This window comes from Siniperca chuatsi, linkage group LG1, assembly GCF_020085105.1.
Source record: "Siniperca chuatsi isolate FFG_IHB_CAS linkage group LG1, ASM2008510v1, whole genome shotgun sequence".
Classification (NCBI taxonomy): Eukaryota; Metazoa; Chordata; class Actinopteri; order Centrarchiformes; family Sinipercidae; genus Siniperca; species Siniperca chuatsi.
In genome coordinates, this window is record NC_058042.1 from 36104912 (window position 1) to 36131335 (window position 26424).

The 26424-nt window shown below is 40.2% G+C and overlaps 1 protein-coding gene across 3 annotated transcripts in view; it reads left to right on the plus strand.

Moving 5' to 3' along the window:
- ccdc102a (coiled-coil domain containing 102A) overlaps positions 1–26424 on the plus strand; it is a 127618-nt gene that overhangs the window by 53780 nt on the left and 47414 nt on the right. For 2 of the 3 annotated variants that reach the window (XM_044204988.1, XM_044204970.1), the window contains exons 2-4: positions 6357–6821; positions 8226–8621; positions 22826–23076. In XM_044204988.1, coding sequence (XP_044060923.1) covers positions 6459–6821; positions 8226–8621; positions 22826–23076 — 1010 coding nt within the window. In that variant the 5' untranslated portion in view covers positions 6357–6458. Of the gene's footprint in view, positions 1–3360; positions 3407–3572; positions 3710–6356; positions 6822–8225; positions 8622–22825; positions 23077–26424 lie in introns of all 3 variants that reach the window. The other variant, XM_044204979.1, reaches the window with a different exon arrangement.

Below are 26424 nucleotides of genomic sequence, written 5' to 3' on the forward strand. Positions count from 1 at the left end.
ATTTGTAATACATAAAATGATTATACATTTTGCTTTTCATGTGTGCAGTGTTTTAGGCCTACATTCAGTAAATTAAATGTCATTTAACAAAGAAGCAGAAATAACAACAATGATTATTAATAATTTAGGTGTGGCTTATGTTTTGAGAACACCTCAATAAACTGTCTAAAACTGGTGTTTAAAAAAGGAAAAAAAAACTGGTGGCGCATGTATACATCTAAAACTCGGTCTAGAGCAAGCCCCCAGGAAGTGCACCAGGTTTTGAAGCCAATTTGACATAGTGGCCAAACCGGGTAATTACAACTTCTGGGTCCGTTACGTGATGCACACGGACCCAAAAAGACTTTTTTCCACAGACTTACATTGTGAAAGAAGCGGCTGTAAAAACGTTGGATATATTTTTTGGGGCGCCACAACCCCTGCGAAAAGACTCGTTTCACTATCAGAATTTGATCCATTTGGTCCTATAACATTTGGAAAGTCTAGAAGAGCCGCACGACTAAATCATTTTATCCCCATTCAAGTTAGCAGAGGGCTAAACTGGAAGTTAGCGGGCCTGGCCGGCGGAGTCTCTAATGCATTTGCTCTATGGGCTGCACAATGCGGAAGATCTGGGTAATTTTATACTGGGAAGTCGAACTTTTTTGGATTCATGCGCCACTGAGCAACTTGACCATACTCCACTGCTGGAGTGGAGCATTTCTTAGAATCTGGAAATGAATTTGGATTAGTGTGAGTGGATATTCTTACTCAGGATAAAATGTGATGACTTGGAAATTGCATATTAGCCTAACTGGAAATGGCTAAAGATGCGTAAAAACATTTTTAGTGCGAGTGTTCAACCCTCAAGTCCCTGCATGAGTTGTTTTCACCAAAAAAAAAAAAAAAAAAAAAAAAAAAAGCCCCACCCTTTTTTTGGGGGAAAAAAAAGAAACTCTTTTTTTGTTCCATACTACCATACTACATACATACCATACTACAACCTACCCACGGCAGTTCAAAACCACGTAGCCTATGTTCCATAGAAGCACAAATCTTTTGAGTAAATATACCCAATTAAATTATCTGAAGGCACAGAAAATAAATGATCTGAGAGCCAAACATGATCGATCCATTTTTTCAAAAGCTCTCCGTTTTGTATTTTATTTTTAAATGCAGCCCTCATGAAATGAGAAAAGATTGGCTGTACTTAACATCTGAAGGATTCCCAAAATTAATTTTTTAAAGAATTGTGAGCAATATGCTGAGAAAAACATTTTATAGTTGAAAAATAAACTTGTCTGTGCTTTCTGGGGGCAAACTGTGTAATGCAAAGAGTCTATCCAAATTACTTTAAACATATTTTTGGCATTTCTGTACTGACAGTTCTTGTGAATTTTCAGCATTGGAACTTTTACGCTGATACCAATACGCAACAAGCCAATATCGACCGATATCTGCTTGGCCAATTTATCGGTCAGGCTCTGGCATGAAACCACTATCGTAATGGCTTAGAATAGTATACTGTATTTTCTCTAGTAGTGTCCGGGGCCTTTTACCTCAACTATGTACCTCACAATGTAACTATTTACCTCCTTGTTTTCTGATCTGCTCCCATTTGCCCTGTTAAATTTTTGTTACTGCATTATGCTGCTTATACAAACTCAACACTTCCTATATCCTTTTCTAATTAAAAGCCCTCTAGCGTTTCAGTGGAGAGAATCCTTTAATTTCTTAACCAGGCATTTATTGTGAACTGTTTGTGACTTTCAGTTCTGTTTCAGTTCCCATACAGCACTTCAAATGTAGCTACTGCAATTTTGTGGCACTTGTTGTTGATGTTATGACAAAATACAGTTTGGCTGGGACATTAACACACATACACCCACAGTGACTGAAAAAGGACAATAACACTTAAAATGAGTAGTCCAGAATCACAAAATGTTGAAAATAACATGAATTGAATTTATTAAATTAAAGACATGAAAATCTACAATATGCTTATTTGGCATGCACATTATATAACATGCACCGAGAGTTTATCAACCCCTGTTTTTTTTTTCCCCGGACTGTATTTGGGACCGGCCTTTATTTGTTTGTGTCGACCATTAATTGAGACCCAGCTTTATATAGAAACAAATACAGCACAAGCACAGCCTCAAGTCAGATAGAAACAGTAAAGAAGACACTGACTTCATAAATGAACTCATCACACACTAAAGTTCAAGTTCACCCTCCCACTGAAGCTCTCATAAGCCCCCCCTTTATGCTAGCAAAGACCAAAGAGAGAGTCATCAGCAGATACCACTACTAGCTACACCTAACCTTTTGAACCCTTGGCTTTTTTGCTTGGTTTTCACTCCCTTTATTTACAGAGGTTTGACATAACCACTACATGCCTTAGCCGGCAATGCCGTATATTGTCTGCTTCTCAGAAATGCCATCATTTTCCATTGTCAATGGTACTATACATGTTCAAAACTGTTGTTTTATCTGTATGGAATGGACACAGGTGAATGGCAGTGTTCCAGGGATAAATGAACCATGTAATAATGTAAAACCACCTTTTTTAAACGGGGTTTGTCTCTTTTATTTCTTTTCTTCAATGTATTATTGATTAACATGTACTCATTTTCGGGACTACAGTTCCCATCATTCTTTGGGTGATGCAAAGAGGAAGTATAATGTAGGCCTTGGAATCAGTGGAACCGTTCCAATAACACAAATGTGTTAAGATCTATCAGAGCTCATTGGGGCACACGTGGTTAATGAGGGCATCCTGTGATGTAATGAGGGCAAACATGACTCAATAGAGCTCAGGTCTTTGTTGGTTGTATTTAAATTCCACATAACGAACAAAGAAGAAAGATCAACCATACAGTATTACAGGTACAATTAAAATGAAAAACAAACAAATGTTCAGGGGCTGAGAGGAGAGGATTAATAAAGCAATTTAATTGAATTGTTTTATCTTGTATATTTTATTTTTCTTGCTATGGACCCTCTTGTGAGTATGAAATAAAGTTTGAATTGAGTTGAAAGGAATATATTTCTCAAGATTATTAATAAAACAATATGACATTTGATGTATGTTTACTGTCAAATTTACAATACCATTCTTTATGAATAATGAAAGAAGAATGGATTACCAATATTAAGTGATAACCAGTGTTTAATAACAGGCTATTCACGCTGAATCCAATTTCATCAACTTCAACTTCTTCATGTCTGCTGATTCTGTCGGTCCTAAAACCAGCATATAGACTCATTACAGTCTCCTGGACTGATGTGGCACAGTGGACTGTGGTGAATTGTGGGATACACAGGAAAAGTGTGCATTAAGTGAAGGTTAAGTGCCCTTTTTTTTTTTGCATTTTTTAGACGCAAAATACACCTGCCACGCACTTCACTGCTAAAGACTGCAAGTGTGAGTACTGGGACAGACGTAGTGCATGCTCTTGAATATGCCACCATTAAAAAGGTCCATCATGTTGTTTGTTTGGTATTATCCTCCACTAAGCCCCCAGCTCCTAATGCTAAACTGCTTCATTTCCTTTCCTTTTCTTCTGGTTCCCTGCGAGTTGTTCCCACAGTTCCAGATCTCCTGCGGAACTTCCCCTGTCTCCTGTGGAGGGGAGAGAGGAGGAGGCAGCAGTGGGAAAGAAACAGGAAGGAGTAGAGCTTTTCTTGGCCCAGAGACTTGAGGCCAACTTCACCACAGCCAGAGATGGTATTTTTCTTCAGGATTTCTCAACCCAAACCTGGCACTGACAGTGGAGATAAGATCAAAGTTGGCCACAGATCCCTGAACACAAATGTGTTTTATTATGATGCACCAAAGGAAAATAGAGAAACTATACTGTATAACTTGCAAATGATTACTGGATCACTACAAAGTATTAAAAAGAAATATGAAACGTGGGAAATTGTGAAGATAAATGGGCAAGGAAGTGATGGGTGGATGTGGTCTAAATGTCAAACCAGTGTGACGTCATGGGAAAATGACTACTTTCCAAAAAACATTTGGCTTTGTACTACACAACGAGAGACATATGGTCTTTTCTGTTAAATAAGATTTTCTACCTTTTGTCTGACAGCTATAGTTACAGGTTACTTTTCAGATTACAATTTTTCATACCCTTCGAGTCCAGTGAAAATTATGTATCTCCAAATTTGGTGATTGTGAATTTAAATTTTTCTGATAAATGTAAGTTCCTTTATGGGTGGAGAAAATTCTCCTACTTTTTAATTTACCCCCCTCAGATCAGCTGGAAAATGCATTGTCTCAAAGCTGAAAACAGGCTATTTTTCTGAGCTCATGAAAAGTTGAGCTCAGGTCCTGAAAAGGTCCTGAAACAGCAAAACAGCCCCAGACCATCACACTACCACCACCATATTTTACTGTTGGTATGATGTTCTTTTTCTGAAATGCAGTGTTACTTTTACGCCAGATGTAATGGGACACACGCCTTCCAAAAAGTTCAACTTTTGTCTCTTCAGTCCACAGAGTATTTTCCCAAAAGTCTTGGGGATCATCAAGATGTTTTCTGGCAAAAATGAGACGAGTCTTAATGTTCTTTTTGCTCAGCAGTGGTTTTTGTCTTGGAACTCTGCCATGCAGGCCATTTTTGCGCTGTCTCTTTCTTACGGTGGAGTCATGAACACTGACCTTAACTGAGGCAAGTGAGGCCTGCAGTTCTTTGGATGTTGTTGTGGGGTCTTTTGTGATCTCTTGGATGAGTCGTCACTGCTCTCTTGGGGTAATTTTGGTCTACCGGCCACTCCTGGGAAGGTTCACCACTGTTCCATGTTTTCACCATTTGTGGATAATGGCTCTCACTGTGGTTCGCTGGAGTCCCAAAGCTTTAGAAATGGCTTTATAACCTTTTCCAGACTGATAGACTCAATTACTTTCCTTCTCATTTGTTCTTGAATTTCTTTGGATCTTGGCATGATGTCTAGCTTTTGAAGATCTTTTGGTCTACTTCACTTTGTCAGGCAGGTCCTATTTAAGTGATTTCTTGATTGAGAACAGGTGTGGCAGTAATCAGGCCTGGGTGTGGCTAGAGAAGTTGAACTCGGGTGTGATAAACCACAAGTTAAGTTATGTTTATGTTTATGTTTTCCCTTAATAATAACATCCTTCATTTAAAAACTGCATTTTGTATTTACTTGTGTTATCTTTGAGTAATATTTAAATTTGTCTGATGATCTGAAACATTTAAGTGTGACAAACATGCAAAAAAATAAGAAATCAGGAACGGGGTAAACACTTTTTCACACCACATCTCTTCCAACTTTGTATTGCAACTGCTGCAAAACAATTTCCCTCAGGATAAATTAAGTTTGTATCATATCTAATATCTAATCTATCTAAAGCAAAGGAGAGACTGAACAGTTTTTATACACCGCATATAGCGTGCACACACAACGCTCCCATGCTAGGAATTGCAGTGGCTGCTGACGCTCTCAAGGAAAGTGAGTTACAATAATCAAAAGTTTGTTATTGTTCTCACCTGTCTGAACGGCAGTCTGTGAGCTTTATGCACCGCAAAATGCAACAATCTGCTTTAGTTTCAACTTCTTTGCTTGTTCATTCTCAAAGCTTAATATAACCAGTCCACACAGCCTCTCCAAAAAGATACTCTTTTAGCGGTCTACAACGCTATACAAGGCATATTCAAATATAAAATAGATAACGTTAGTCTGCTTGGTTTATGATCATTATTTGTTGCTTTAGAATTAGGGCTACTACTAGGACAGCTAATGATTATATTCATTATTTATTAATCAGTAGATGAATCACATCATAAATTAAAAAACTGGCCAAATATGGCGATCAAACCATAAAATAACGTGGGGTGCCATGTGTGAGGATTATTTTATAACCCAGGTCATCATGTCCCAGTTCATAGTACACAGTTCACATCAGTCTGATTAAGTTTACACACCTCCAGCTCTCTCTGTACAAATGACAGTCCTCCGTCTGTCCACTGCTTCATCCAAATTCTGGCCTTTTCGAGATGAGAGCGTGAACAAGAGGGTATCAGGTGTATAGTTAGTGTCAGGGTTCTCTTTTCTGGCTGGAATCATTTCTGTTAATGATCCAGTGACTTTAAGTTTCTTACTTTTAAATTAATTAATTGATTGTGTTTCTGTTTGTGTTCCCATAGACATTTGGTTTTTGTTTAGTAGTTTTGGTCTCAGTCATGTGTACTAGCGTTTCCTCTCCAAAGGCAGTGCAGTTTCTGATCAACCTGATTGATCCTCAAATAAGGCAAATTTCCAAGTCACATGAGGGTAACATGTAATCATGTGTTTGTTTTCTTCTGATAGGTGAGTTACATTTCTTCCTGTTGCTGTGTTTCTGTCCCCAGGCTGATCACTGACTGAGGAGGATGATGCTCTCCTGAATCTCCCACTTACGACCCCCCACCCCCTTCATCCTCACCGTCCTCGTCCACGCCACCACCTCCATCATGAACCACACCCCCAGCCCCCACCTGTCTGAAGGCGGCAAGTCAGCCAGAGGCGGCCTGCTATGCAGCCTGGGTCTGGGGTCCGACAGGGGGATCTGCTCCCCGGACAGCCTCACCCACACCCCCAGCCCCACTGGAGGAACCCCCAGCTCCAGCCCCCCGCTGCTGTTGTCGCCCGGGCTGGGAGGCCTTGGGCTGGGATCCCTGGGGGCCATGGGGGAGGGAGCTGGGGCTGACTGGGAGAGCAGGGAGGAGCTGAGGCTCAGGGAGCTGGAGGAGGCTCGGGCCAGAGCGGCCCAGATGGAGAAGACCATGAGGTGGTGGTCGGACTGCACCGCCAACTGGAGAGAGAAGTGGAGCAAGGTGGGCTGCTGGTTACTGAAGCCAGGAGAGAAAATAAATACTGAAAAGCCCTCATTTTCATCTTTTTGTGCACACAGTTTCATAATTCACGTCAAAAAAATTGTGCACACATTTATTAAAGCATTTGTGCAGTTTACCTTCTTAAGCAGGTTTTATAGTGACTTGATATATTATTATTTTTCATGATATTTTGTTGAATAAATATAACTTCTGTATTTGATTAGTTAAAATGGACAGAATACATTTTACTTGAGATAGAATTACTCAGGTTGTGAATCTACTGCTCCAGATTATAAATCAGCAAATTCTCCATTCTTACATAAGGTTGCACTAACTTACTACTAACTTATTACTACTAATGTTAGTAACATTAAAATGTAATACAATGTGTTTAATACTAGCATAAACAAAAGCACCTATTTAATGAAGATTAAAGATAAACCATTTAAAACAAACTCAAGCACACTAGCTTTTTCCGTAGCTTTTACCCCATCTCAGTGTTGCTCAAAACTGATGAAGACTGTGAGGGTGTTAAAAGCTCAGGAATAAGCTATTAAGTAAACCTTAAGTGTAGATTACTTTGTCAAAAAATGTATTTTGCAATTATACACAAGTGACTTTCCATATGTGCTATGTCAGCCTCAGGTGTGCCATGTTTAACTGCCTCCTGCAAATGATGTTCATATACATTTAATTAGGAAAAACGTTTAGTAGGAAACATAATCTCACTTGTTTAAAAAAAAGGGGGGAAAAAAGCAACATAACAAGGAAACTTTTCCTACATAATACACTCATAGCGACCAAAGCATGATAAATGTTTTTATGGTAAGTCAACTCAAAGAACTTGGCTAAGATTAGGGGAAAATGGTGGTCTAAATTAAATACTGAAAAAAATCAACACTGACTTGAAGCATGAGACTGGGCGTGTTGACTTTTTCATTATTTAACCAAACAACAATGAACGTATCTACTAACAGGTGTTGTGTGTGTATCACAGCCTGATGTATCTTCTTGCTCTGTGCCATAGAGCTCCGTTGTTGTCCAGAAACTATTAAAAACACATCAGTGAGCCGCACTGTTGCACACCTTCATCACCATGAACACACACACTGTAGTTTATTCTGACTCAGTCCCACACACACCGTCCTGCTGCCCCAAACACTCACTACAGCACCACATGTGGATTCATCCGCCGCTGAAAATAGTCCCAACAAATGCACCATTTCCTCCTGTTTGAGTAATGTTTGCTAAAAAAACTACAGTGGCCAGCTGTTTTAGTAAATCGCTGAGCCTTTTTAAAAATGAAACTGTATTCATGACTTGTTTTTAAAGATTCATGTCTTCAGCGAAACCAATAGGCTTGTGGCTGATTAGTGTATCTGGTACTGTCCATATTTTTCCCAGGTTCGTGCGGAGCGTAACCGTGCACGTGACGAGGTTCGTCAGCTGAGGCAGCGGCTGGATACCCTCACCAAGGAGCTGACCAGTGTTCGGCGGGAGCGGCAGGAACTGGCCTCAGAGAATGAGACACTACGGCAGGAGACGCTGCGCCTCCGCGGCGACCACATGGCTCCTCCTCCGTCTGCCACTTCTCCATCTTCCTCCCCTGCACACCCTCGTGGTGCTTCCTCCTCCTCCACTCCATCTATCCCTCCCTCCTCCCCTGCCTCCTCATCCTCCTCCTCTCAGGTCCACACTGACTGCAAGCTGGACAGGGTGGGGGAGGGACCACCAGGGTCTCCAGAGCCAGAACCAGTGAGGGATGTGGACTTGGAACGACAAAACGTGGGTCAACAAAAGGTGAGTCTGCAGTGTACATTTAGATTAGTACACATTTTTTCATTAGATCAACTGGTGTTATTGAGATTAAGGGCTATAGCGCATGGTCTAAAGTGCATGACGGGTGTGTCCAACTCCACTTTTGCTAGTTAAACGGCGCAAAGTGTGTGCAAGGCACAAAGGGGTTGTATTTAGTCTCTTAATTAATCATAGGTGTGTTTTGAGCGTAACATGAATTAAACCAATCAGAGTGATGTATGTTTGCCCGTAGTATTGTGACATGCCTCCAATAGAACTCACTTGCAAAGAAATGCAGCACAGCAGTGGCTTTGACAGCATAGGGACAGCTGGCATTAGTCTCCAAATCAGCTGACCGGAGAATACAGATGTCTGCTACAGCCTGAAGTTTACAGCGGCACACGTCTTCGCTGAGGGACAGGTTGTCCTTGGCCGGTGGATCCTCTGCCTCCGCCGTCTCCTCTGTCCCGTAGACTGTATATAGAAATGGACATCATGTCAGCTCCCTAAAAATGACATCTCGATTGCCCCCTGGTGTGGCTGACTGCAGTGTAGGTCATAAACCCCGCCCCCTCCATGTTAGCAGATGGGACATGGGCCAAACTAAAAACTCAAAGAACACGTTAAGCTACACTTAACTTGTCAGTACTCATTATTGCACTATTACTTATTACTTATATTATTACATTGTATTACACCGTACATACTTATCAACCTCTAAATCCACTTTGGTACTTTAAACTTATTTTAGCTTTTATACTTTATATCCACTGTGTACTTAATTTATCTCACCTGTATTATAGCATATTGTATTTTGATTTGTTTAGTACTTCTATTCCTGTGTGCACTGATGTGACAGTGAGCTGCTGTAACGAAAGAGTTTCCCCTCGGGGATCAATAAAGGATTTCTGATTCTGAAATACATTTTTCACATTACAGTCTATGGGGAGGAAGTGGAGACACGTCGTCCATCTATATATACAGTCTTTGCTCTGTCCCATCAACTCCATCTGGCTGCATATGAGCAAATGCACTGATATTTAACTGCGAAGGATGAGCGCTGCTGCGCGTCACTGTGCGTGTAACAAGCAGACTGTACGTGCGTTGCAAACCCGCCTATGTAGGTGCGTCTTACTTTCTGAATATTGTGCCCTTTAAATAGCAGGAAAATACTGCGCCGTTGACTTTAGACCAGGTTTTTGTTGTTCAGTGGTGCAGTCGCTTTCTGCTGCCTCAAGATTAGCAATGCGCCTGACCATACCTCATTTTAAGACCAACACGCCCCTGGGCGCACAGATGGGTGCTAATACATTTGCTACTTACACAACGTGGGCGCTGGGTGTGAAAATGACAACTGCATCAGTCAGAAACTAGCAATGACACTTGCGCTGTGCTGTGCTCCGCTTTGCTCCAGGTGTAAGATAGTGCCCTAAATGTTTTAGTCTACGCAAACCTGAGAACAGAAACATCCATAAATGACAAAGAAAACACGGCAAAATTACATCAATAAGCCTGCAGCATATAGATAATGGAACATATTATTATTGCTTTAGATATTGTTGCTTGTGTTAAAGCTACCCTGTGGTTTTTAGCCACACTAGCGCCGTGGCTCTGGGGATGGCTACGTCGGTCTGTCTGTTGGTCGGCAGGTCCACCACTTTGGTCCAGACTGAAACACGGTATCTCAACAACCTTTGGATGGATTGCTTCGAAATTTGAAGCCCATGAACTTTCCTCTAAAACCACAAATGTCAACCTCATGGAGGCGCTAAAGTCCACCTAAAAATAATGTCAATGTGTTTTTTAAATATATATGAATTGTTTTTTATCATTAAAAGGAAGGAGAAAAAAAAGGTATTTGGGGAAATATCAGAAATGCTCTTTTTCATCTCAGGGAGGGGTGTGTCGGTGTTTGTGTTTGATTGACAGCAGCTGGCAGGACCGAAGTGACATGTGCAGGTATGTTTACATGCTGTTTAATGTGCTGCACTTCGCCCGTCTCTGACCTTATTGTTTTGTCACTATTTGTTGGCAAAAATGGCATAAAATCTTGTCAGTTTTTGTTTAGGACGTTCATTATTGTTCATTAAAAAAAATATTTTTTAGGGGGCCCCCAGAGACCAGGGGGCCCTAAGCAAGTGCTTATTTTGCCTTATGGGAAGGGCCGGCTCTGCCAGTGAATGTTTGTTTGGTGGCTCGTTCCAACAAGCTAAAGGTGCAGGACAAGAAGTGTGTTCATGTTTGTACGTTAGATAAGAAGGAGACTTTAGCAGGAAAGCTGATGTGGGTTATTGTTCAGTCTGTGGCTCTTGTGTTGTGTAGCAGGCTGCTGTCTGGCTCAGTGTGACCATCTCCTCTGCCTAAGATAGAAAGCTGACATTACTGCTTTATGCAAGATTTGATTGGCTGTATCAAAATAAAGGTCTCCATCTACATTTACGGATACCTAATGGTATTGTGTCAAATGAAATGCACAATATGCAATTTTCTGCCGCTAGGGGTATGTCACTTCAAATCAATAACAAAAGATGTAGTTTGATGATGTTGTAAAGTAGTGTGGGAGTTGTAGTCTTCACCATCATCATCGTCAGCTTCTCCCGGTTAGGAGTCCTTCAGTGTTCATCGTTCAGGAGGTTTTTACCGGGAGCCGAATTATCCGCAGAGGTCTCCTCCTCTCCAAAACAAACAGACCCGGTGATTAAAAATGGTAAAAACACTGAATAAAGCAGTTTCACGTTAAAAATCAGTGTTTTAACGACACTGTTCGGCGGACACAAGACGCTGCGAGCCGGGGTGCCGCTAGCGTTTTATTAGCTTGTTTCTCTGCTAACTGCCAGACATCCGATGACTAAAATCCTTCATCCGGTTAAAATATATAGTTACACAACCACAACACTGACACATGCGCAAGGGGATATGACACCATCGACCAAATGAAACACATCATTAGCTTGATTAAAGTTACGGATTTCTCTGGGTTTGAAAATTGTTGGAAACATTTGGGATAATGCAAGAACGCAACTCAAAAAATATATATAACATAAGTCTAATTTAAAATTTGAATGCAGAAAAGTTACATATTATACCTTTTAAAGTAAAACTGAAAATATTAATTTCTTACTTCTGTTTTTTTTTTCTAAAGAACACAGGACATGGCATTTACAGAGCAGATATGTATGCAGGAGCAGACAAAAAAATGCAATTTAAATAGCAGTTGGATCAGTGAAATATACAATTATTGCCTTAAAATTTGGTAAACGCATTCATGTCAGACAGTTGCTGGTTCAAGCTTGCTCAAATGTGAGGATTCTTTTATATCTTTGGGTTATGAGCTGTTGGTTGCAAAAAAACAATTTGAAGATGCCATCTTTTGGTCTGGGAACAGGTGAAGGGCCTTTCCTGTCTGACATTTTCTAAACTACAGGATTAATCGAAAAACTATTGACAGATTAATCAATAATGAAAAAGTTGCTGCTCTAGATCCTGTGAATAGCAGGTTCAGCTGCATTTTTCATTTTTTGTTTGTATGTTTAATAGGCTAAGATTGCATGGGGTTGGATTGCTGCTGACTTGCTGTTTGTATCCACACCAGTTAGTAATTAAACTCACATTTGTTTTTTCTCCTTGCACATGGAAGGAAGCTTGCTTGGTCGCCGGGTGCAACTTCAGAACAGCCTGATGATAGATCCGGACGTGCAGATATCAAATGGAGTGACTGTCTCCTGATATCAGTGTGCTCACATCCTCTGCTGCTAAACGGACAATGTGACCTGAGCCTCAGTGAATGTAGGCCAGACTGGCTGCTATGTCTCCAGCCCTGTTAGATCGCTCACCAAGAGTGTGTGTGTGTTTCAGGGGTGTCCTATTTAAGAGACTAGCAGTGTGGGTACCCAGGTACACACACACACATATACATTTTCCCATCGTGCTTGCTTATCCCTGAGGGCTCAGTGATGCTGCAGTACTTCTTCTCTGTCAGCCTGTTCTGTGCAGACCATCCTAAACCTGACCTGCTGCTTTGCACAGCCTTGTTCATACTGAATTCACACTTTTATGGGATGTCAGCATTAAGTACCCTGCATGGGTCATATTGCAGCCCGCAGCCACTCTGAAATGTTCTATTGACGCCATTTTATACTAAAAATATAGAGCGCCAAAGTGAAACAGGAACTTCTGGAACTCAAATTACTTAAAGTCCAGCCCTACAACATAACCTGTTGTACCACCTACCACAGTAGGTCATGTGGTTCACTTTATCTATCTAGACAGTATGTTTTAAAAAACAATATAATATCATTTTTAATTTAATATTTTGGTTTTTAGTGGCCTTTAAAGCACAGTGTTGCCTACAAGCCCCATCGCAAGTTAAACATCAGCAGCTTGACAGACAGATGCTGCTTTCATGTCAAATGGGATGGATAGTGGAGTTGGGAAAGATTCCCATGTTTACAACATGTGAGCATTCACGTCATTGGTCTACTCTAGATGGTTGTCTCGCCTTGTGTCATTCACCCAAACAGCCGATACACTGAGTGTACATGCACCAACATTGTGTATGGTAGTGAGCCTGTGTGTGTTTGTGTTAAGCTCAGCCTCTTGACTGATCTCTGAACTCTTCTTTCTGTTATTTCCCTCCGGTCTCCCTCCGTTTTCCTCTTGTCTCTGTACGTTTATGAAGTAGATTCATAAAGCCCCGGGATAAGTGCAAATGTTTTGCTTAAGTTGAAATATATTTAATTTTAATTTCAAATTCCTTCCTCCAAATTGTAAAACACAAAAAATGCCAGCAAAACAACTCTAAACAACATTTAAACTGCGATGGAGATGGATATGCAACACAGCCACATGCAGTGGAGATCCAGAGTAATAATCCTGTGTCCTTTTAATTCACATGAGTTGTGTAACTGTGTAAAACAAAGTGACACAGAGTAAAATGATAACCTTAAGAAAATGCAGTGATAAGTGAATGACTGAAATTACACAGCCACATTCACAAATATTCACTATATATATAATTTACACAATATCAAATATTATGCATTTATAAATGTGCTCAGTGACACATTTTCTCCTGATAAAAGGCCAAGATGAAAAGGTCAGAGATGAACAATAAATTGTGCAGGCAGCTCTTTATTGTTTGTGCTCCTGGAGCTCTTTAAGACGACAGCCTCTGACTGCAACATCAGCTGCAGGAGATCCTTCAGCCTCTCAGGGCTCGGTCTGTTAGGTGGAACTTTCTCTCTTCTTCAGTGTTGGTTATTTCTGTATAAGTCTTCTTGCTTTTGCTCTTTATCACCAAAAGAAAATGACAAATATCTGTTGATTTGGCTGCATGGCTGAATTATGGAACGTGATGCTCAATGTTGCATCGATTTTTATTTGTGCAACAATGATGCTACTGCAAACTGTATCTGTACACACTTGCTGCAGCAGTAGTTCTTAGCACACAAGTGTCATTAATAGCAGTAGCAGAGCTCCTGGAAAATGAAAAAAGTGACTAAAATATGCCCAGAAAAGTGTTGTCCCAGAGATGTTTTAAATGAGCAGCAACGTTATAGTCATATTGTTGAATGACCTGTAATAGCGGCCACCATCCCCCCAAATTAGTTTTTGTCCTGTAATGTCCTCTCAACAGCTGGTGGGGACCTGTCCCTCTGGATCACATTTTTTTTTTTTTAAATTGCTTTTAAGAGTTACTGCCACCGGCAAGAGTCTGATTTCCACTGGGGACAAAAAGGACATGTCCCCCTCACTTTTTTTGTCCAAATCCCAGTTTTGTCCGGCCCACTTTTACAGTTTCTGCCCTCACAGCTGTAGCTAACTGTGCTTAAAAGGCATTAAAATGATCATAACAAATAACCTTTAATTTGGTAAGAGAAAGGAGCAGATTTAGGCTCATGTCCGGCTATCAGAATGAAATCAGCGTCCACATAAAATAACAGAATCTAACTTTTGTTAAATTCACCTCTGGGGCACCACTCACCACTCAAAATCTTGATAGTCAATTATAATTAATTAATTAATTATCAATTTAGTCTCGATCTGGAGTTGCTACAGAGTTCTTGTCCCGTGAACAGTGGCCGGAATATTTCATACACACAAACACATAATAACCAAGTTCTTTTATAAATGAAAAGTTTATTAAAATACACACACAATAAACTACTGAACCGTTCAGCAACTTCAGAAGTTTTGTGATGAAGTTTGAGTCTGTTGGGAACTATTGTTAGGAATTATTAATCATCTATAGTAGTTTAACTATCATACATAAATTGATCTTAATTTTGATCTACGTTTCTTAATTACTCTTATTAAGCTAAAGCATCAACCCAATATCACAGAAAAAAAGTATCTGTTGTTTCAGCTGAGTTTTGGCTAGGCAAGGTAGACGTTGCTCTGGAGGGGAGAGAAGAAATAGAGCCTTTCCTCTGGGGCACTCTATGGGCGATCGGTCGCGGTTGGAGCTCCCTGGAGTTCCATGGTTCTGGACGTGCTGTTGGTCCCAGGTCAGATGTCTCTTCTTCCATAATCAGGCTGATGATGCTTCTTTGTGAGTTTAAAGTCTGTTACAGTTCTAACGGTGGTATTGTTAAGATGCAGGTGCTGCAACAGAATGTAGCGACTTCTTTAATCTGGGAGCAGCAATTTAGGAGCGCTAATAGAGTTTCTTTCTTTAAGAGTTAAGTCTTTAAGTCTCTGTTGCTCCGTCTCTCTATTTCTCCTTCTCTGTACCGTGTGGTTGGTGTGTCAAGTCCAGGGTTTCTTCTGTTCTACCCTTTGTCGTGTTAGACCCCAGAAACAGACCAGACTCCCTTAGAAATCTTCTTTCGGAGTTGGCTTGAAGTTGGATCTCTATCTTCGGTGCAGCTCGGGGATTCAGCGTGAATCTCCATCCAGGGGGAGTGATCTGGTCTCCTGGTGGTTATGGATCCATCCATCCATCCCCCTTGGCCACAACCAGTCTCTCGTCTCATAGGGATGAGCGAAGGAGGGGGGCAGCAGAACACACACACTTCACACACACTGTGGACTTCAGCATTCCACTAACATTTTCTTTTATTACCAGCCATGATAAATTAATTGTTGTGTTGATGCATATTCACATTTCCTGTTTCATTAGCTATTCAACACACCATTGAGGCCACAGGAAGTGAGGACATAATGATCATAACACATCATAATAGGCTAATACCCAACATTAAATAACCTTAGGGATGTTTAATTGATTAATATTAAGGTTAAGATGACGAGAACTCATAAAAAATATTATTTGAAATATGTCTATATATGAGTTGAAAGTAAGGAGTTACACTCATGAAACTGTATCCCAAATTATCACGTCACTGGAAAATAGTTTTGTCAATACAGAACATGGTGAGCCATACTTGTGTACAAATATATATTAATATATTAATTTCCTCACAAAAAAAACAGTTCTTGTTAACAGAGTCTCTACTGTTCTTTATCAAAATCAGCATGTTGAAATAAACTTTGCATTCTTCATATAACATTAATTAAACATGGTATATCAATTAATGTACACTTGACTCATATCAGGGTAAAACAGAACAACTTCTATCAGTCTGTATCAGCAGAAAAGTGTTTCTGCCTTCTCTGAGTTCACAGCATGGTGTGATTTTGGCTCAATGCTGGAATGAGGGGGTTATCAGATTAGTTTGGGTCCAGGTCAGTCCTAAAATAGGCAATAGTCACTTAACTTCCCTTTGATGTCATCTGATGGATTTTAATGGAATTTGGAACAGATATCCATGGTGCCCAAAGAGTGAATCCTAATGGCTTTGGTGACCCGCAGGTCAACATTTCAGTTTGTCCTATACTACCAAATACCTGCCAAACTAATGCTCAGCCTCAACTGAATTTTGTGTTTAGTGCTAATTAGAAAATGTTAGAATGCTTAAACTAAAATGATCAACATAGCAAGTACTACATACTAGCTAAACTTCAGCATGTTAGCATTGTCACTGTGAGCATGCTAGCATGCTGTTGTTAGCATTTAGCTCAAAGTGCTGCTGTGCCGAAGTACAGCCTCACAAGGCTGCTAGTGTGGCCGTAGGCTGTTAGGGTCAGATTTACTGCAGCATTTGTTTCTTTTTTCAGGTGCATTTGTAACACATTCTGTCCCAAACAAATGCTGTATTAATCAAACAGAGGCAGTAGGCTGGAGTTGCAGTTTGCTTGTCATTTGTGTAAGTGTCTGCAAGGTGTGCCTCTCTCCTCGTTGTATATGAATTTAAGGGAGGATCACGCAAATAATAGGAGGAGACATGTTAACAGAGGTTAATTATATATTCTGCTGGAGGTCAACCAATTTGTGACTGTCAGTTTTGCGGGAGGAAATGTTCTGCCTCTGAAAAGCAGGTGAAAACACAGTGCAGATGGAATTTGCCAGAGCCTCAAGGAATGTTGTAGTGGGGAAACCAAACGTGCATTAAATATAGGCTTATACATGACTAAAAACCAGTACCAAACATTAAGCAATTAGGCTTTTATTAATGAACACAATCTGATTACTGTAACGCAAATATGTACGGATGTTGTGTTTTGCGTTCATCAAACTTGAATTTGAACTTGACCATCAATAAGCTGTAGTCATTACAGGCTGCAACTAAACATTTCTTTGTTTTGTTAAGAAATTTAAGTATGTTTGGCATTTTCCTCAGTATTAACATCCATATTAACACCACCTCCACCTGCTCCATCTGTCTGTCTCTATCTCGCTCTCTCACTCTGTCTCTTTCGCTTTCTCTCTCCCATGAACGAGTTTATTGTCTCCTAATGTACTCATAATTAGATATATGCTAAAGATTATCATATCAGAATTTTACAAGTAATATTTTGAGTAATAGTAAAAGTTGGACGGTGGCCAAAGTAAATATTTTGTAATCAAGATCTGTCATCGTTATAATTTCTTCTCTGAGGTAGGCCATCTTCCACTGCTGACCTGCGCCTTTGAGCTCTCCTTCACTCAGTGTTTGTACTGGAGGGCAGTTGCAGGATCAGTTCAGGAGTTGACTGTGTAATGAGCTGCTAGTAAATCAGGCACTGAATACACACAGATTGCAGCCACAAACTCACTGACAACTGCAGAGCACATTTGCGCAACACCATTTTCTTTATAAATCTGGCTCTTAGTCTTCTTCTGCAATACTTCCACTGGTCCCATTTTTAACATCTAATACCATAAATGAGATAGCCTTTAGTAGTTTAAAATGTCCTGGAAAATTATTTCTTTAAGGGCGGGAAAATCTGTAGTTCTGTCAAAAATCATAGTCACAGCAGTAGTAGTGGTCCCAGTAGTAGCAGCAGAAGTAGAAGTAGCAGTAGTGGAGTCAGCAGCATTAGTTGCAGTCATACTAACAGTAGCACTCTGTTGTCTCATCTGATAACACTGCTTTGACCTCCTGTGTTTTCCAGTTACTCTGGAACTTACTGGATTCCCAGTGTGTGTCTATAGCAGTGGTGGGTCCCTCTATTTCTTACCACACGGACACAAAAATAAACCCACAGAGCTGTAACCTCATAATGAAGGTGTCTGTGTTAAAGCAGTAGTGAATAAAGATCACTGTCATGGCATATCAGACTTGACCTTCAGTTAGCTCAGGCGGGGTTTCCATGGTAACACACAATCATGTACACACAAACACATACACGCAGACACACACACACAGAAATACAAATTGAGACTGTAGTGTTCCAAGTAAACCATGATAATATGTCTGTCAGTGGTGCCAGCAGCGGTGGTCACGGAACAGCGGCTAACTCACACACAGCAGAGCCTTATTTCCTGTCTACCTCCATTGTTCTGGTTCTCACACACACTGAGCACTTCCACATGTGGCATAGTATGGTTTGACATCTGTTACACACTGGGTCCCTCTGTTGGGGATTACCTGTAATAACAGCAACAGCATCACAGATCTGCTTTCCATTTGGCATATCTCAACTTTAAATGATAATAATGCAAATGGTCATGCATGTGAAGTTTTTAAAAAGGATAATGATGTGGGCTTTGTAGATAATTGGCGGACTTTCTAGGAAAGACCTGGTCTGATTAGGAGAGACGGCATTCGTCCCACTTCGGATGGAGCAACTCTCATATCTCGAAATCTGGACCAGGTTATTAGTGGACTAAAACCATAACAATCCAGAGTTGAGACCAGGAGGCAGAGTTGCAGTCCTACATGCTTCTCTGCGCTTCCATTAGAGCAGTTACCCACCCACAACTCCTTAGTGTCTGCCCTCCAACCACTTAAATTAATTAAATCAAAAGAGAGAAGACAGAAGAGGAGTTATACATAAAAACCTAATAAAAATAAAAATTAACACCACCACTGCAATAGTACAACAAAATAGGAGAATTAAATGTGGACTTTTAAACATCAAATCACTGTCATCTAAAGCTGCACTAGTGAACAATTTAATATCAGACTATCATATTGACTTATTTTGTCTTACTGAAACCTGGCTGGGTCATGAAGAATATGTTAGCCTAAATGAATCCACTCCGCCCAGTCATATTAATACTCACATTCCTCGAGGCACCGGCTGAGGAGGTGGAGTTGCAGCCATCGGGGGGGGGAGACATGCAACAAAGGGCCGCGGGTTGGATTCGAACCCGGGCGCTGTAGTAAGGTCTTTTAACTCCCACACAAAACAGACTTCAAGGACTGCCTTTTTTCACCTACGTAACATTGCAAATATCAGGCACATCCTGTCTCAGAATGATGCAGAAAAACTAGTCCATGCATTTGGTACTTCTAGGCTGGATTATTGCAATTCCTTATTATCAGGCTATCAATAAGTCCCTTAAGACTCAGCAGATGAAGTGTGACGTCATTCTCTGCTCAGGACGCCATTACTCCACTATATCATTACACAGCAATAGTTGTTTGCTGCTATATTAATGTTCAGAATCTTATATACATAACCTTTTAAATTAAGTATGTAGCTAAAAGTATGCAGAAGTAGTAGAACTTCAAAGTGGAGTAGGTTGAAGAGAATTTGAAGATTTCTCCCATCCAGTTCCATTATAAAAAAATGCTTTGCAGCATTCACACCAGTGAGCCCAGCCACAGTTGATCTGATTTGCATGAGGGGCGGCTAAAGACCTGATGCTGGGATGTTTTTTTGCGTGTGTCTGGAAAGTAAAGGAGCACAAAAGAAAGTGTTTTCTGCTGCTGAACTAAATATCCTAATGAAGCTCAACAAAAAGATCAGTTATGTAAAAAAAAAAAATTGTGAAAAATCATGTGGGAGATTTTTGGTAAGGGTAGATTGCGGTGTGCTATCTGATGTGCTGATTCTGATTCTGATATTGGCTGCTTGTAGTTTACATGCTATTTCATTGTGTCTGTCATAAAGCTACTGCTCTTGAGCTTTTATTTTTTTTTAGCCATATTAGCCACATGGCTCTCTGGATGGCGATGTTGGTCTGTTGGTCGGTCGGTTCACCACTGTGGTTCAGACTGAAATATCAACAACTATTAGATGGATTGCCGTGGAATTTGGTAGTGTCATTCATGGTCCCCAGAGCATGTATCCTACTGACTTTGGTGATTCCCTTACCTTTCCTCTAGCGCTACCAGCAGGTCAGAATTTTCATTTATCCTGTGAAATATCTCAACATCTACTGGATGGATGAATTGGCATGAAGTTTAGTGTACATGGTTACCAGACAATAAAACCTAATGACTTTGGTAGTCCTCTGACCTTGCCACCCTAAGGATCAATTCTAATTGCTTTGGTGATGCCCTGACTTTTCCCCTAGCTCCACCAACAGTTCAAAATCTTGTCTTTCATTCTCATCAACCTCAGTTGTACTTTGTGTTTAGCAAGCTAACATTTGCTAATTAGCACATGGTGATCATGGTAAACATTAGCAGGTTAGTGTTGTCATTTTGAGCATGTTAGCATGTTGAAGCTAGCATTTAGCTCAAAGCACCGCTGTACCAAAGTAAAGCGTCACAGAGCGCTACCATGGCTGTAGACTCTTAGTCTTGTTATTCATCATATCAACACAATGCTGATGTTGAAATGCATCAAAATATCAAATGCCTGATGTGTATTTCTTCCACCATCCTGTCACTGGAGCACAAAGGAGCTCTGTACTGCTTTATTACAAACAACTGCCACTAAATAAAATTCTCTCAAAGGGTCCATCATGTTTATACTTTTCAACCACAAATCTTTACAACTCTAAGTCACAGAATTAAATATTTATGAAGTACTCTTAAAGGCAGCATGATGATTATCTTAAAAAAACATGCAGTGTTATGGAGCCTGTGGGAGACAGACCTTGCATTTTACATCTGGTAGATGCTGTGAAAGATATAGGATGGGGATTTTTACTATTGCAGTGCCAAAGCTAACAGATTTACTATGTGGAGAGGAGGAAAAGCTCTACATTTCCAATCTAATTTCTGTTAAGGCCATTAAATAAAATAAGATGTGAAAATGTTTGGTCACAAGAACCCACCCAAGAGGCTCAGGGTTCTGCTGTGACAGCATGTTGGCAGAAACTTTAGATGATCCTCTGGATGAAACCGTTTGATTTGCAGCCTTGTAGAGAGGAACAGAGGGTGGAGTGGAAAACAGTGAGGACAGAAGAGAGAAATATTGTTACAAAAGAAATCCATATTTCTGACAACCCCTTCAAAATCAGAGAGCTTCATATGAGTCCAGAGATATTTGGGGAGTTTGTAATGAGACTGATACTTTATTTGCCAGGACTGAAAGCGAAAGGAAGCCTTTATCCCTGCTGATGTTTCGTAAGGAGTTATGGAATGTTCAGAAGGTTAACCTTTCTAAAAGGATTATTCCAGGGACATGGAGTTGGAAACTGCTAATAAACACTGTGTGAGCCTCATCCACAAAGCCTCATATAGCACAGCATCCTGCTACAATTTACACCAGTGTGAAAATGACATGTGAATTTGCACATTCCCGGACAGTCTAAGATGGAGGCAGCTATCATAGCCTGTTAGCTGTGTTGAACATTTTTATTTAACCCGCTCTGTCAGAGTATAAACTGCTCCACAAAAGAGCCATGGTTTGCAGACAGAGACAGGAGTCAATATTACAAATATATGTCTTGAATTAAATTACTGCTAATGAGCTAACAAGCTAACTGAGAGCTTGGAGAATTTCCTTCTTTCTTCAATAGCTCTTTATTGGATCCACAATGGTGGAACGAGCTCCCCATTGACATCAGTACAGCAGAAACTCTACACATCTTCATCACAGACTGAAAACTCATCTGTTCAGACTGCACCTAGGCCCATAAAAAACAAAACAACAAAACTCTTTCTTTATCTCTTATAGTTTTTTGGGCTGTATCCGCATGGTTGAAATGCACTTATTGTAAGTCACTTTGGATAAAAGCATCAGCTAAATGAATGGAATGACTTGCACCATCATGTTCTCAGCTTGCCAGCGTGTTGGCTCTCCAGCTGCAGACATTTCAAATCAATGAACAGGTTTTATGACAATATTGGATTTATATATGATATATGATTTTAGGGTCAATGTGATGATGTACCACCCTACCAGGTATTTAATTTACTGGACTGGCCAATAATAGACATGTCTGACCTTAGTAGATTTTCCAGGAACCTTTCTCTTTTATTAATTAAATCAGTATTGTGATATAAAATGACATTTACTGTGTTAGAGAATTTTATCCCTTGATCAAGTGATTGCACGCTTGTGAACAAGCTATTAAAAGTGGTTACATGCGTTATGTGTTGCATAAATTTAATGAGCAACTTTGACTACTTAAATATCAAATGTACTCTCACGATTTGTTTATGAAAACCTTTTATAATTTAATTGCACTACAGGAAATGAATTTCACAGAACATGCCACATATATATTTTCTTTTCCATGCGTCCTGGGTCAATTAAATTGTACCTACCTCTCTTTCATTTACTCATTATTCATTCATTTTGTTCATATAACCACGTGATCTGCCAATATGTGGCTATTTCCCAGTAGTATCTGTTTGTATTAAAGGACAATTCTGGTTCATTTAATCTGCTTATGTTTCATACACTGTTGGATTTCATTGTCAAGATGTCACCGTGATATCTGAGTTTCAGTAAGATAGTGTACAGCATACCCCTTATGTCAACAAGCTGGTATTGTTGTCTCATATTCTCTTCCCTCTCTCTGTCTCCTGCTCTGTCAGGACTTGGAGGTACTGGAGTCAGTCCTGCGTTCCAGGGCCCCGGAGGGCAACACTCAAGAGGCCTGGGAAAGTCGCGGTGGTAGCAGCGGTGTTAACCTGGCCAGTTCACGCTCATCTTCCGGTCTGAGCCGGCAGGAACGCAGCAGGCAGCTGTGGGAGGACATTAGCATGGTGGAAGAAGACTCCAGTAAACTCAACGCCCTGCAGCTTCGCCTAGACGAGTCCCAGAAAGTACTGCTGAAAGAGAGAGAGTAAGAGAGACAGAAAGTCCAAAACCGTCTCGGCTGTAGCATAGATATGAAGTGTGACATAACAGTTGAATCTGTTGCAGCACTACTTCTACTTCACTACAGATATACAGTAGTTACTAGTTATTTTACAGATTCATAATTAACCTACAAAACATGTATTCAGTTTATAAAATGCAATGCATTCTTATAGATTAAACTACCCAACAATATGTTGAACTGTTGAGATTAGCTCCACCACCACCTTCTACAACATTAAAATGCTACTTTAATTATAGTGTATCAGTAGTAATAATCCAATTTAATAAAAACATATCACTGAGGCCAATCTGGGTAATACTTTTAAGGACATTTTGCTGACAACACTAGTTATAAGGGGCACCACACCAGTTTTACACATGAAGATCAGTTACCTCTTTATGTGGAGTACAGTTGTATAATGCTATATTCCTGTTCCTGTGAGCGACGCGTAAATGCTACTGTAGTGCTCAGTCCGTTCACTCCACGCTGACTCTGACTCCAGCTGTCCGAGCCAGCTGTCTGTCTGTCTGTCTGCAGGGACAGCAGCCAGACAGACAGTCTTCACCAGGCCGTCTCACAGCAGAAATTTACTGGACAAAAATAGTTTTCAGGTAGGCTGCGTGAGGATTATACAGGGAAAAAAATCTGCATTGTTTTTATTTATTGATTCGATTAAATTTATTATCTGTTCCGTGAGAGGGGCGAGTGACGGACGTAAAAAAAAAAGAGCTTCTAAAAATACTGTCAAATACTCAGCTTGGACTTGGAGACTACAATTTTATTACAGAAAGCCTGTATTACAAACTGGATGCATGGTGGAAACATATACAAGGCAGGTTTACAAGGCAGGAAAGGGTCTAACAAAAAGGAGTATTGGGTGCATTGTGGGAAGTGTTGGATCCAGAGATTTTAATTAGGTTGACCCATACTAAGGACTAAAAGTCAGGATATCTCAGCCTCCATTCCTTTTCAATGTAAGTGTAATGTGAGTGTCCCCAAACTTAATGTAAAAACACTAAATTGCTAGAGTACCCCTTTAAAGAAGATTTTGAATGCAGGACTTGTAATGGAGTATTTTTATACTGTGGTATTTCTACTTTTACATACATAAAGGATCTGAATGCTACGTCCACCACTGTTCATTTAAAAAAAACCAAATTGGTAGATTAGACTCACATACCCATAAACCAGTTCTGTTACCCTCTCCCAAACTAATGATCAGTTTCTACTCTTAGTTGCTGAATAGAGGTGCCTTCTACTGTGTTTGCATGTGATGTTGCACTTCCTACATGAGGGCATCAGTTTTCTCTTGGGAGCAGCGATAGTGTGTCTCCTGTATTACCTTGTTAAGAGTGCTGTGTAACCTGTAACCATAGCAGACAATGAAAATTACTCCACCACTGCTTATTCTACACCCAGTCAATGTTATGACCACCTCTGCTGACAGCTCTGTCAGCAGCACAGCAGCTGAAGCCAGGAAGTGCATCCTACACTTTTTATTTTCTTTGAAAATGTGAGATGTTTTAGTTTACAGCCATGAGATGCCAGCAAAGTACTGAAACACGAGTGTCATGGGTTAAAATGTGGGACTTGACAGGTATGCAGTGGGTGGGAAAGAGGTGATTAGATTGGATATAACTGAAGCCAGGACTGGCCACAGTCACTGCTAACATATCCCTTTGGCTGAAAAATACAAACATTTCTTTCCATGCATGACTGATCTCAAGTGCCACGTGTTTTTGAATGTACTGTGCATCATACAGCATTCATTCTTAACAATAGAGCCAGTAGCCTTAATACCACTTAATAAAGGCAGTACCAAAAATATGTAGCATAGGCCTAAATAGAAATTGGTACAAAATGTAGAGGGATGACACTCAATCTCTATCAGAAAGTTTGAATGTTTATATAACAGAATTTAACTCGCATTAAACTCACTTCAGGCCACCACCCTTCGAAAAGAAAATGATGCCAGTTAATTAATTTAGTCTCAGGTCTGGAGGTTGCTACTAAATTCTTGACTCGTAAACAGTGACCGTAACATTTCATACACACAACCCAGTCGAGTTCTTTATAAATGAAAAGTTTATTGAACTACTCACTACATGGACAACTAAACATACGAATGGATGAATAAATGATCAATGATGAACGAATGCAATGAACACAGCGACATTAAGATGGCCTAATTTGTGTGAACAAAGGAGACCTCAACACAGATGAAAACGTTAACGTTAACCCGTGAAATTAACTCAAAGCACAGTTCAGCAGCTGAGATTGTTGGGAAGTAAAAGGGAAATATCTGAAACCATTCAAATAGTTTCTATATTGCTGTGGTACAGGAAAAGTAAAGTTTCACCTGGTGGTTCAGATGGCCAAGGGGAAGTTGTACCGGAGGGAGGAGGAGAAGCGAAGCCGGTCCTCGTTGAACTCTCAGGTTTTCTCGGGTGCGATCGGTCCCATGGGGCAGCTCGGCCGTTAATTCAATATAATTCATTTAGGCTTTTATGGGAAACAGATGTTAACATTGTCAAAGCATGTGTGTCTCAGCTCACCTGTCCAACAGTGAGCACATATTCTGTTTTCTTTTGGTTGCCAGGATTGTTTGTGTCTTCCTGTTTCGATGCCAGTTTGTGGTCACTGAGCCTGTACTTGGTCAGGATCTGTCTCTGCTTTCTGTCTCTGACAGCAGAGAGATATTCTGCTGATTCATCATCTCTTTTTAGGGCCAGATAACATTCTGATCTACTTTGGCTTTTAGCTTCTTCTTTCCAATGTTCCAAATAGGTTTCTTTGCGTTATAATTTGGTTTCCTCTGATTGGTGTTTGGAAAGCAGTGTTGTTGCCCAAGGACACTTTGACATGTGGGCTGGGGGAAGCCGGGATCGAACCGCCGACCTTCCGATTGGTGGTTGACCCGCTCTCCCACTAAACCACAGTCGCCCAAATAACAGAATTTAACTCTTGTTAAATTAACTTCGGGGCACCATCCTTTCACAAAGGGAAAATCGATAGCCAATTAATCAATTTAAAATAAATTAAATAATAAATAATCAATTTAATCTCAATCTGAAGTTGCTACAGAGTTCTTGACTCAGTGACAGTGACCGGAATACTTCATACACACAAACCAAATAATAACCAAGTTCTTTATAAATGAAATGTTTATTAAACTACTAACTACACACACAATAAGTTACTGACTACACAAAAAAATAAACTAATAACTACAAGACACACAAATGAACAGATAAATGCAACCATGCATCAATGATATGAACACACAAACCATTAATAAATGAAATGAGGACCATTTGATACCAGATGATG